Source organism: Actinia tenebrosa, unplaced genomic scaffold, assembly GCF_029948245.1.
Source record: "Actinia tenebrosa isolate PJP-AT-01 unplaced genomic scaffold, QUT_ActTen_1.0 PGA_scaffold4__44_contigs__length_22323623, whole genome shotgun sequence".
Taxonomy (NCBI): Eukaryota; Metazoa; Cnidaria; class Anthozoa; order Actiniaria; family Actiniidae; genus Actinia; species Actinia tenebrosa.
Window position 1 is genome coordinate 3,346,297 of NW_028292581.1, and position 12,239 is coordinate 3,358,535.

At 36.8% G+C, this 12,239-nt stretch overlaps 1 protein-coding gene across 1 annotated transcript; it reads left to right on the plus strand.

Moving 5' to 3' along the window:
• The first annotated feature begins 380 nt into the window (after positions 1-380).
• Positions 381-8,083, plus strand: LOC148906875 (uncharacterized). Its single transcript, XM_089036690.1, has 14 exons — positions 381-1,605; positions 1,770-2,004; positions 2,267-2,375; positions 2,455-2,558; positions 2,866-2,978; positions 3,312-3,388; positions 3,632-3,906; positions 4,254-4,402; positions 4,496-4,577; positions 4,671-4,870; positions 5,291-5,383; positions 5,467-5,683; positions 6,190-6,276; positions 6,351-8,083. The coding sequence occupies exons 1-14, from the start codon at positions 703-705 to the stop codon at positions 7,844-7,846; spliced, it is 4,140 nt and encodes a 1,379-aa protein (XP_088892816.1). The 5' UTR covers positions 381-702; the 3' UTR covers positions 7,847-8,083.
• The last annotated feature ends 4,156 nt before the right edge of the window (positions 8,084-12,239 follow it).

Consider the following 12,239-nt stretch of genomic DNA (forward strand, 5'->3'; position numbering starts at 1 on the left):
TGCTGCATAAACCTTGGTACCTGAGTTCCTTTGATAGTATTTACTGTTAAAATTCTTGGATTCTAAAACCTTTGTCGATCCCTCTTCAGCTCTTTGTTCCTAAGGGTTCCATTGATGACGGTTACATCTAGCAACTAAAGGGGCTACCCGGGATAAATAAGTGTGTTTTCTACCTATCTGTCCTTTAGAGACGTTTACATGGATCCCAATCTGTTCCAGCTATTCTACCCCATCCCCTCCTCCCCCTAAAAACGTTTTCCGTTTAGAAATCCCTGCTTCAGGACAATATGAATTTATAAAGCCCTGTTTACACAAGAGGTTTATTTTGGTTTGTTGCAAGCCGGGTTTTGAAAACTTTACGTCTGACGTAGATCCATGAGGAGCCCCGTGCCATTCATTTTGGTCACAGCAGGGGCACAGCGCGATTGCTTGCTAAGGCAATCCAGGTGTTAATTAGCTTACGTCTGATCCAATAGTAAGGACCGTAGTGATTGATGGGTATTAGACTCTTGTGTTAAAAACAAAATGGCGGAGTTGTACACTGTATAATATCTGTCATTAGTTTTCTTTTCGAAGTAACTGGATTATACTTTATTTGGAATATGGCTTTTTTCGGCGGGCTTTACGAAATGTGCTACCAGTACTTCACTGATCACTCCTTCCAGCGCGTAGAGCTCGTAAGAGCTCACAATGTAATGCGTTATGGCTCGATCATCGATCATTTTTCGTCAAGTTTTCTCAGCAAAGCTGGATTCATCGACAGCTTGGTATGCTCTAACTACTGAGAACTGTATTGGCTCTCCAAGAAAGGCATCCTTATCGAGTTTCTTTCGAGTATTTCCCAATGAAATATCGAAAATTAAGCTCTGTGATCTGGTCACTCGTGATGGAAGCACGGTACAATCTTGCTGGTTCTTCCATGAGAATGCCAACAAAGTCAGAGTCGACGAAGTTTACGTCGCTACTGCATTTGGCATTATCGGAAATCTTTTTAATCGAAGGCAGATAACCGAAGTAAATACGATCCTCCATCCAAAAATCCAGGCAGCGATACGATCTATCGATCTTGAGGACTCGATTCTCCCGCCAGAAGTTGTCCCGCCAAAAGTTATCCCGCCAAACGTTATCCCGCCAAAAGTTATCCCTCCAAGTTCAAAATATACCTCGTCTAGCCTGTCATATGCAGAACAGCACAGTCTTCCCTTTTTCAATGAATCTTTCGAAGAGGTAGAAAACTCAGAGGTGACAGGACGTGTGAAACGAAGGAAAACTCGAGCAAAGTCAAACTTCATTATGAAGAAGGTTTCTGATCTCTGCTCGAGTCAGAAGGAATCCCTGGCGTCAGTGCTGGCTAGATGCTGCACTGACGATCCCCAGTCAAGGCCGTCCTTTGCAAGAGAAACCATTTGCCAGGTAATGGACGAGGTTGCTGAGAAAAAGGGAGTAAAAAGAGCATTCGAAGAGCTCATCTCGGACGACCTCTGGGACCAGCGAGTTGCCGAGATGAGAATGCCAGATTGGCAGTTATTGTTTTTAAAAGTCCAGGCGAAAATTTCAGATGCAAACTGGCAATCTATAATCAATTTTACGAAATTGGGAAGGAAAGTAAGTACTGATGCCTTATGATCATGTGGATTTGTTATTGATGTGTTATTTATTTTGTGATCATAATATTGTGTTCTTCCCACCCCTAAACTGTTAGGTTTCGATATGAATCTATAAGGTCACATTTTGCCCATGGCTTAATGAATTATTATGTTTGGTTTTAGGGAAGCTCCAATATATGCATTCTTCCGATCAAGAATCATATGAAGGCCTTACGTTCTTCGATATTTGGTGTCGCTAAACAGATAATGTTAATTCGAGAAGTGCCAGATTCTCTTCCTGGGTATCAAGTCAGCCTTGAACAGGCTATTGTGTGGAGTGCTAGGGAGCAGAGACTCCATGGTACCCAAAGTGAAGTTCTGGAATTCCACCTGAAATTAGATGGACGTCCACTTTTTGGTAATTGAGTATCATTATTAGCTTTGAAAGTTTATATTAAATTATATCTTGTATTATTTTGCTTCGAATTTTGTTTTTGGTTTAATTTGTCCAATTGCTTTACTTTGTTTTTATTTACTTTGTGTTGTCTTTTTACCCTTTTTTTTGCTTTTGCCTATTTCCAAACTTTCCCCTCTTAAATGCTTTTTTTAACCAATTTACTGCTAACCTTTGTTAAAATAAACTTGTTTTGAATTTTTTATTGTATCTAAATTGCATATAGGTAAAGATCAAGTAAGTGTTGGCATTGTACCTGGCAACCATCCTTACCTTTCTTCTCAAAGTGCCCTGACAGTCCGCCCATTAGCCATAGCCAATATTGAAGAAAGCAGGTACGATATTATTAATATGGACTTTTAATTTAATATTGAAGGAGTGTACTCAAAGTCATTACTGCTTTCTCATTATTAGGAAAGAAATTAAAGTCCTGGTAAGAGACATTAACAGGCAAAAAGATGTGATCAAGAGAAATGGCATTGTTGTTGATGGGAAACTTTTGCAAGTTAAATTTAAAGGTAAATTTTTTGTTAATCATTATTATTCGTGCTTTTGATATAAATTTATTTCGTGTTAATTTGATTCCTAAAAGACAACAACAGAAACCCTATACCGACGCTGTGTTTTGCTAGAATCATGTGCCTACAAATTCAGTCTTTTAGTAATTTGAAAATTGGCTTTGAACTCATAATCATTAAAAGAATGTGTTAAAATCTTTAAGTAGTCTGATTTGTAAAAGCAAGGGCCATGTACAATGTGTCTTTGTATGTGATTAAGTGATTCTTATAATACTTATAGTACATGTTTCCTTATATCTCCCAACAGTGATTATTGACTATAAAGCATTTTGCCTGTTGCTGTGCAAGAAAGATGATGAAAACTTTCGACTTGGTGGCAAAGGATTTGGTGAATTCTGCATGTTTTGTCATGCACTAAGGGTATGTGAAGTATAAATATTCTAGTACATTATATTATTAACAATGTACCCTAGTAGAATAGGTTTAATCATTGAATCACTGAAATCTGAAAGTATTTTGGATATTCCACACAATTGGTTAAAGCTAGCAAATGAAAGTATACACCGTTGTGGCCTTTTATCTAATGCTCGGGATTGTTCATTCTTTAGTTGACTTAGAATATGATAACACCCATGAGTGATTTGTACTATTGTTTCATTTTGGAATTTTACTTAATTCACAGAGCAATTATTGTAAGCACTCATTTATTAATAACAAATTATTCAATTCTTTGTGTCTTTTTGGATTAATTAGTTATGTGCTGAGTGCAACCTTGGGTCACATCAAGTTTGTTTGAAGCACTTTGCCATGACCAAAGCTAATATTGGAGGGTAGGTTTCTTAGTAGATTGATGGTATAATTTACTACTTTATCCATACAGTATTCTTGTCTAATCAGTGTAATGCAGTGTTTATTTCATTATTCTATTTTTTTTTTTTTTTTCTGTGTAAAAAAAGTAGAATAAAGAATAAGTGTCTGTTACTGGTTAATACACACTTATGCTAATCATAAGTATTTAGAATTATGATAAAGAAGTATCTGCAAGTGGTTTTAAATGTTTTTAATTTTTCTAGCTTCACAGGGATTAGAGATGACCTCACCCTTTTATTGGACGAAAACATGACAGCTGTTAATATTTGTGCATTACACTGTGAACTACGAAATATGGAACAGCTTCTTGCTTCCCTTGGTTTATTCTGTCACAAGATTGGTTCATTAGCTGAGTGCAATGCTGCCCTTAAAGAATATGGTCCTCAAACCATGAAAAAAGACAGGATTCGTATCAGTACAAAACCAGGACAGGAAACAATGGTTGAGAAGCACAATGTCAAAGTTGCATCATTTTCAGGTTTTTACAACTAAATATAATCATTAAATATGGCTTAAGTTCTTATCGGAAGCCTTACTTACTAGTAAAAATTAGAAAAGAAACCTGCATGCCTCTTCTAAAAGTTTTTGCCAAAGTGTGTTGTTGAGCTTTTGCTATGTGGTTATTTTTGACAGCTGTTGTACTCAAGACATATGATAGATATTGGCCTCTATAACTACCAAATACACTGAATCCCATTCACCAGTCTGATTATACACTAAGTAACAAAATTGTTGCTCTTCCTATAACAAAGTCATTCACTTATCCATTAAAAAAGAAACTGTCAGTAATCACTACAATGGCATTCTTTTATTTTTTTTAAATAGGGCCTACCGAGAGAAAATTTCTTCAAAATTCGACTGTCATTGTTGAAAGATCATTGCCCCTGCCAAAGCTGAAAGAACATTTCAGAGATGTTGAAGCTGCCAAGTTGTTTGTACTGAACAAGATAACATTCTATCAAGAGCGTGTCTTGGTATTTGATTTGGATTTGATGTTACTTTTTTATTTTCATTTATTCATCTACCATTCATATGGTTTTTCTAATTTTTTCTGGTCCATCTTTTAGTATTTTCAAGCTTTGAAAGACAATGAAAAGTTTGTACGGGACTTTGGCACTCATCAAGAGGAGATCAATATCAAAGATCAAGGTATATGTAATTGCCAAAAATATATTAACTGAAACTCATGTAGCTGTTAGCAAACCAATTCTTACTATTGCACTTTTTTATTTTATTTGCAAGCTGTTGGCAAGAGAATTGATGAGCTGCTAAAGTCATGGAAAGAGAAGGTTGATGATGTGTCCAACAAATTCACTGAGGCATTGAAGCACAACACAAGTTCTAGAAAGAAGCCCAAGAAAAAGAAAAGATTGCAGGCTTATGAAGAAAATGATGTTTTAGGAACTCTTGCTGCTGATCTTGCTCTTGAATGTTATATAAAGGTAACATATAGTACATACATATGATAATGCAGTAGCCCATACTTAGCTAAGTTATTTTAGGCTTTGTACATGTATGTTGCACAAAAATGTTTCAGTACAATTTGCAAGCAGGGAGGTATGATTTCCTTTAACCTGGGATTATCAAATTATAAAGACTATGAGGATGCAAGCCTTGAAATGATCTTATACTGTAAGGTCATGTGTGTCAATTAAGGTTAACTAAAAATAAACCAAGATAGAATGGTTGTGCTCACTGAAATCCACTTACTTTTTATCAAAAGCTTAGATAATTGCTTTTCAAAACAAGCTGTTGTACTCTTACTCTGCCTGTGGGGTGTTGTATTTGAAATTTCTTCCAAAGTCTTATTATTTGTTTGTTATGTTTAAATAAATTGTATATAAATGTGTATTATTTTTTAGGTCTTTTCTGGTTGGAATGATATTGCCTTAGTAATGAGAAAGAAATTGTTCAAGAAAGATGAGGAGCATTTAATTGATTTATTCGACATTCAGGTATTCTGCACACTGCAAGTTTGATGTTACAAAATGGGCATACTAAATAGATATATTCTGTTATATTATTTTGTTCATCACAGTGTAAAGAATGGGGCTTTCTCCTACGGGAGGTCTTTGGTTTGAAGCTTGGGACAGGAGATTATGGGCACATGGCCATTGAGCATGCCTCAATGCTCCTGAGAAACCATCGATCTATTGGTGCCATGTCAACTCAGGGCTTTGAATCAAGCCACAAAGTACACAGGCAACTCTATTTGAGAGCAACATCCCATGATGTTTCAGAAGGCATATCATCAAGTAAGGGGACAAATAAAAAACTAAGAGCAGCCATCAAAGATATAATAAAAGTTATGAAACATGACAGCAATCATTCATTTAGTCATTTTGATCCTAAAATGTGCAAGATGATTTCTGACATAAAGTGGAACAGAGTTGAGCATTAATTTTGAAAATAGACTATGGGAAATAGCCATTTTGAAAATTAACTCTAGTCTGTGTTGTGTAAAGTACATATTCAAGTTTGTTTTCAATTTATGTTGTAAGTGACATTTATTTATCAAACACCCAAATTGGTTTTCTAATTTTTGATGACATGAATTATGCAGGAGAAAAATTAAATGATCTATTTTACAAACTGTTCATGTATGGAGTTAAACAAAAAAATCCTAGAAATTTAAATTATCTCCAAGTAGCAACTGCTGCTGCCATACAGGGCTGTCATATATCATGAAATATTTTTGAAAGTGTTTAACAAATTAGTGTCATGTGCTTATTTTGAGATAGTCGTTTTATTTATTTTACAGTTGATCAAATACTGACACACCAGTATGCTGAATATTTTCTCTTCCTGAGATTGTCCTTTCGCAAAGCACTAGAGTGTTTGAATAAAAGTAAGTATTTAAAGTGGAAGATTATTTGAAAGAGTGATTGTATTATAAATATATTGTTTTTTATTTGTTTGAAGGCTCAGCTTTTCACTTTTCTGGATGTTACTGGTCCCTAAAGCTGGGCTCTGAAAAGAAGAAGATGTGGACGAGTGAAGATATTTGGTGGATGTCACAAATGGATAGTTTGTTGACCTTGATTTTTGGGGTGGATTACCCAAGATATGCATATCAAAAGGCAAAGTCTCCCAGTGGAAGCGTGAGAAATGGAGCATGCATTGTTCAAGAGGAAGATGTACCTTCCTATAAGTATGTGCATAATGAATGGGAAAAGTCATACCAACAAAGATTGCAAGAGTATAAGTCCCAATATGCATCACCCCAGAATCCTGGTCAGAGTCCCAGTCAACATGCAGCTCCACCTTCTCCAGTGTCACGCCAGAGTTCCAGCCAACACGCAGCTCCACCTCCTCCAGTGTCCACAACCACACTAAGCTCAACTAACCCACTCGAGTTATTGTGTAGAAATCCTGGTCTAACTCGTGGACAACTTGCTTCCCTGAACATTCCACCAGTGGCATATATCAAAGATTCTGATATCACACTTGTACAAAATATCCAGTGTAACAATCTTAAAGACCCTTTTTCCTTAATCTGCCGTCCTTCTGAAGCTGTAGTGGACAGGGCTCTAAAGTTGCTACGTGACCATGTACACAGTGGTGGTATTATAGGAGCTGATGACAATCATTCATTTGTTAGCTTGGGAACATTTGGTACTTTTACTGGTGAGGCACTGGAAGTAATTAAATCATTTTGTTTCGCAGCTGAGATCAAGCAAAAAGTCAGAGAAGAGCTTACATGGCTGGGTAGGGAAGACTCGGTTGTTAGAGAGACATTGCTGTCACTTCGTCCGCAGGAGGAGTTTCTTAATGTTAATGGCTTTCTAATGGATGCAAAAGATCTTAGTAACCTGGCTTGCGAGCGCTATGTAGATGGCTACACCATTGACATGTCATGTATGCTCTTTCTAAAGAAAAGCATACATGCATCAAGTATAGCATATCTTCCAAGCCACACATTTACCTGGGCAACAGCAGATCATGAGTTTCTTCTTAAGAAGCTGACTCCAATTATCAGCTTCCAGAGCACAAGTAAACTAGAGAAAGTGATTTGCCCTGTGCATGTTGGAGGGTGCCACTGGGGGATTTTATGCCTTGACTTTTCACAGGAAATCGCATACTATGATGATGGCATGCACATGGAACCACCAACCGACATATCAGCTGCTGTGACAAAGATAATGAAGGTTCTAACATGTCTTAGGCCTTCTATGTCATCCATTTTATGGTCTGGTGGAAAAGTGCCATTCCAAAGATTTGGAATGCCAAAGCAGCCAAGCTCAGGGGAAGGCAGCTCAAGTTGTGGCATTGGAGTCATCTTTGCAGCCAGAGATATCATTGAATACAGGCGGCCAGGTATTCCTAGTTTTAGTTGGTCTTTTAGTGATAGCTCAAAACTCAGGAAGAGAATCATAAATGAACTGATTTCTGCAAGAATTCATGCCAGTGGTCAATAGAATTTATTTTTTTTAGTAAGGCAACCACAATATTTTACATTGCACTCCATATATCTGTGAAATAATTAATGACCAACTATTTTGTTAAATAAGTAGAGTTTGCTAGAGCATGATCCAAACAAAGGCAAGTAGTGGTATTTGCTTTTGTATCTAGTGTTCTGCTCAATGAATATCCACAATTTTGTAAAAGCTAAACAAAACATTGGTTTTAATTGTCTTTCAGATATGTGGCACATACTCTAAAAACTACATAAAACATGTATTTTGTTGTCAAAATGTGAGGAATTCATAGCTGTTTTAGCTTTTTATGAAATGTGTTTATACAAATGATGCAATTTATAGCAAATATATATAGGCATCTTAGAATGTACATATGTAAATACCATTGGTACTTTAAAATAATATTTTCAGGTAACTTTTTCAAAGCCTAAGTTTAATATCTGATAATATTTGTCATTGAAAATTGTCATGATACTGTTGTCCTAAGTGCTGTTTGGCAACGGAAACACTTGGGTGACACGCCTGTGATTCTGTGATACAGATTTCATGACACGCTTCCATTAAATAATATTTTCAGGTTTTTCAAAGCCTAAGTTTAATATCTGATAAATATTTGTCATTGAAAATTGTCATGATACTGTTGTCCTAAGTGCTGTTTGGCAACGGAAACACTTGGGTGACACGCCTGCGATTCTGTGATACAGATTTCATGACATGCTTCCATGAAATAATATTTTCAGGTTTTTCAAAGCCTAAGTTTAATATCTGATAATATTTGTCATTGAAAATTGTCATGATACTGTTGTCCTAAGTGCTGTTTGGCAACGGAAACACTTGGGTGACACGCCTGTGATTCTGTGATACAGATTTCATGACATGCTTCCATGAAATAATATTTTTTTCAGTGATTATGAAAAAAGGGCCTTATAAAAAGTCTTCAGGATCTAACTACCAACCATTGCATAGGAAGTAGGCATATACAGCAATCTATGGGTGCAAAAAAGTAAAAGAGCCACAAGGCTAAATATTTAGTCAATTTAGACTTATAAATAATAACCTACTGAGCATGATTTCTCAGTGGATACTAAATAATTTACCATAATAATTTCAATAAAGGTTGCCATTGCCAAAAGTAAAAGCTGAAAACCACAAAATCTCAGCTGCCAGGGCTTTCAGACCAGACAACCTATTTCAGTATGCAGTACATGTATAAGAACCATTTTAGCTCAACTTGAAAAAAAGGTAGTTCTTTTATGTGGGTTCCAAACATATGTAGCAATTATGTATTTTAAAAGTCACTTTTTTCAATGAACATTCTGACAATTAGTCTTCCATGGCTCGTAAAACTGTACAGATTTGGCCACCAGATTAATTCTATTCTCTGGTGGCTCTGCCCTGACCATAGCCGACCACCAGAGACGACTTAGAAGAAGCCCTTTTTCTTAGTACTCTTGGAATACTTGCTTTCGCTTTAGCTTGCTTGATTAAATCATCAGCAGTAAGCTCAATACTGCTTTCATGACATTCACTGTTCCCAGAAAAAATCACTTTGTCTTTAACTTCAACAAGGCCTTGTTCTTCCAATGCCATAAAAAAAGAATCTGAATCGAAGAGCTTGTATGAAATTTTCTGAGAGGCTGTCTTGTATGCGGGCTGTCCACAGTGCGAACCTGTTTTGAACAGAGTTGACCTGTGCATTTAAGGTAAAAATCAAGTGCTGGAAGAAAGGCGTTTGGAACTTGATGCGAGTCAATTCTGACCCATCGCCCTGAAATTAAAGATAAGTGTAAATCAGCCAAAGCTAACAATAATAAATAAGTTTATATGTTTTATAGTAATATAGCGAAGGTATGGTGGCTATTAAGATATCGGGAAATTTAAAATATGAAACTATTAAAAGCACCGTGCAGCATTCGCGTCCTTGTGTTATCAGATTTCCAACAGAGTCAAGTAAATACTTATTCAATGCTTGGGTGGTTTTATTGAATCTGAATAACCGTTGGGCTTTACTGAGACAACCCAAGACTAGCTATATTTGATATCAAAATAAGTCTATTAGCGAAACCGTGACGTCGTCGTTGACAATCCCGTTTTTTGTTAATTTAAACATATTTTATCGATACAATCCCGTTTTGCTTAGTGACCTTTTACACTTTAGGAAATAACCTTGAAATTAAAAGAAGTATAGCCTACCTGGTAGACGGGGATGAAATAAGGAGTTCATTCTCTCCACTAAACCAGCAAGCCAAACTTTGTAGTTTTCAAAATTACAACTTGCCGACAAATCTTTGGACTCCGGAAGTGAAGCAATCGTGGAATCCTTGCAGTCTTTAAATACTGGCACAATGTTTTCCCACTCGGTTCCTGGGTGTTTAAGAACGAAGTGTTTCTTTAAGGTGGAGAAACTCTTGAAATTCTTAAGGCAAAAACCACACTCAATTACATACGTTGTGGCCATAACTTCTACAGTGAGTACAAATCAGCAGTATGCAATGGCAATAGTGTATCATGTCACATTCCGTCATATCCGCAACACCAATTTTTCTGAGTGGGGGAGGGGTAGGCCAATGATTATCATAACGTCAGATTTAAAATTTTTTGAGCAACCTACTTTTCAAGAACTTTTCTCTCCTTTAGCTTATAATTCTATTTGATTTTTATTAATTGATTGCTATTGGTATTTATTGTTTGATTCCTTTTATTTTTGGCTTGGTTCTTTTGTACTCTCGTAGGGAGGGGAGGGAGAGGAATATTCAGACTCGGTCACCACGCATTTCATTTCCCGTCAGTGGTATATCGTTGGATCATTTAATTATACTTCGCGGGCCATGCCTTAGCCATGTCTGAAACAAGCTCTCGAAAATCCTCACGATATTATCAAGACCGCACACGAAAGAGAAAGGAAAGAAGCAGAAAAGGGAGAGACAGAAGAAGATAAATACAGAATTACGTCTTAAGAAGAGAGAAGAGCGACGACACAAGAGGATCAAAATTGGATTGTCCATTAGGACGGCGAATTTGAAGAGGGCCCTTTAACACACCGTCGTGAAAAGCCCATTTCTGTACCCACATTGATTGCCCAACGTTAATGAAAGTCATGTTGCTAATGAACATAAACAAGGGAAGGGTCGATAGACCGAAAACGGCAGATCAAGCCACCACGTTGCTCTCAAATAAACATTCCAAGAAAGAATAGTACAAGTAGAGCAAAAAGTGAAGGATCGAGTTTGGAATCAAAGTTTGGAAATTACAGCAGAGGGAAACAAATTGTGACGCTGGCAAAAAAATAGGGGGAAACTCATCTATTGAATCTGCTGCCTTTCAAAAACTTCAGGTTGTATATACCTTAGGCGCGACAGCATTGCCCTTCGTATAATAAACGCCTTAGGAAGGACAATATTTCGGTGACAATACCAGTAAGAGAAGTTGATTATCGATTGATCTCGAAATGTTCAGATATCCCTGTAGGAAGTGGAAGTTTTGGAACCTGTTTATCTTGCTCATTATCGCAACATAAAAGTGGCAGTAAAAGAAATGAAAAAGCTAAACCATTCTTTAATAATTTAACAGAAAAAGAGCGGTGCAGAAAGGAAGTGCTGCAATGAGGCCAAGTACTACATGCACTTGGGGATCATCCCAATTTGCCTCTTCTTTTGGGAATTTGCTCTGGTCAAAGAGCCTTATTGCCTGGGTACTTGCAATTTCATCTTCATACACGGAACCGAGGAGGGAAAACCTAACTCTGGAGAAAGCCATTATACAACTAACACACTTATGAAGAAGACTCAAGTTGTTCAAGTGTTTCGCGATATTTGTCGCGCTCTTCAATATGTGCACGGAAGGGAATCCTCCACAACGATATCAAATCTAAACAATGTTCTTTCTCCAGCCCTTGGTGAAACATATCAACCATTTTATTGACTTTCGGTAAAAGTACAGCTAATTGAGCAGGGAGAGCAACGTATCAGAGTCAAAATGCAAGTTATTTGGCACCGGAAGTTGTGCAAGGACAAAGAGAAACCATTGCAAGCGATATTTTTTCATTTGGTAAAATGCTGCAGTTAGCTGTCTCTCGCCGAAGTTTTAGAGCGTCCTTTGAAAACCTAGTGACAAAAATAACAATCAAATAACCCAAATGAAAGCACCCTCAACGGAAGAAATAAATGTTTCCGTTGGGGCAGTCTTACCAGAATAGGAGTAATTCTAGATACTGAGTACTCACCCACATTTCGTTAATTCGTTTGTAATTCATGTTTAATATTTAATCAATATTATAATCTGCTGTGTTTTATATGCGGATGTAGTATCGGGTCACAAAAAGATATGTAATTGCTGACCCTTAAGAAACATATTTCATTGAGTATACCGTCGGGCTTTTATTAAGTTTGCAACA

Bases quoted from the DNA above. Each gene is read 5' to 3' on its own strand.
- LOC148906875 (XM_089036690.1), top strand. From the start codon at position 703: ATGGCTCGATCATCGATCATTTTTCGTCAAGTTTTCTCAGCAAAGCTG. The intron at 3,907-4,253 runs GTTTTTACAACT...TTTTTTAAATAG, and splicing joins CAAAGTTGCATCATTTTCAG to GGCCTACCGAGAGAAAATTT. The intron at 4,871-5,290 runs GTAACATATAGT...ATTATTTTTTAG, and splicing joins CTCTTGAATGTTATATAAAG to GTCTTTTCTGGTTGGAATGA.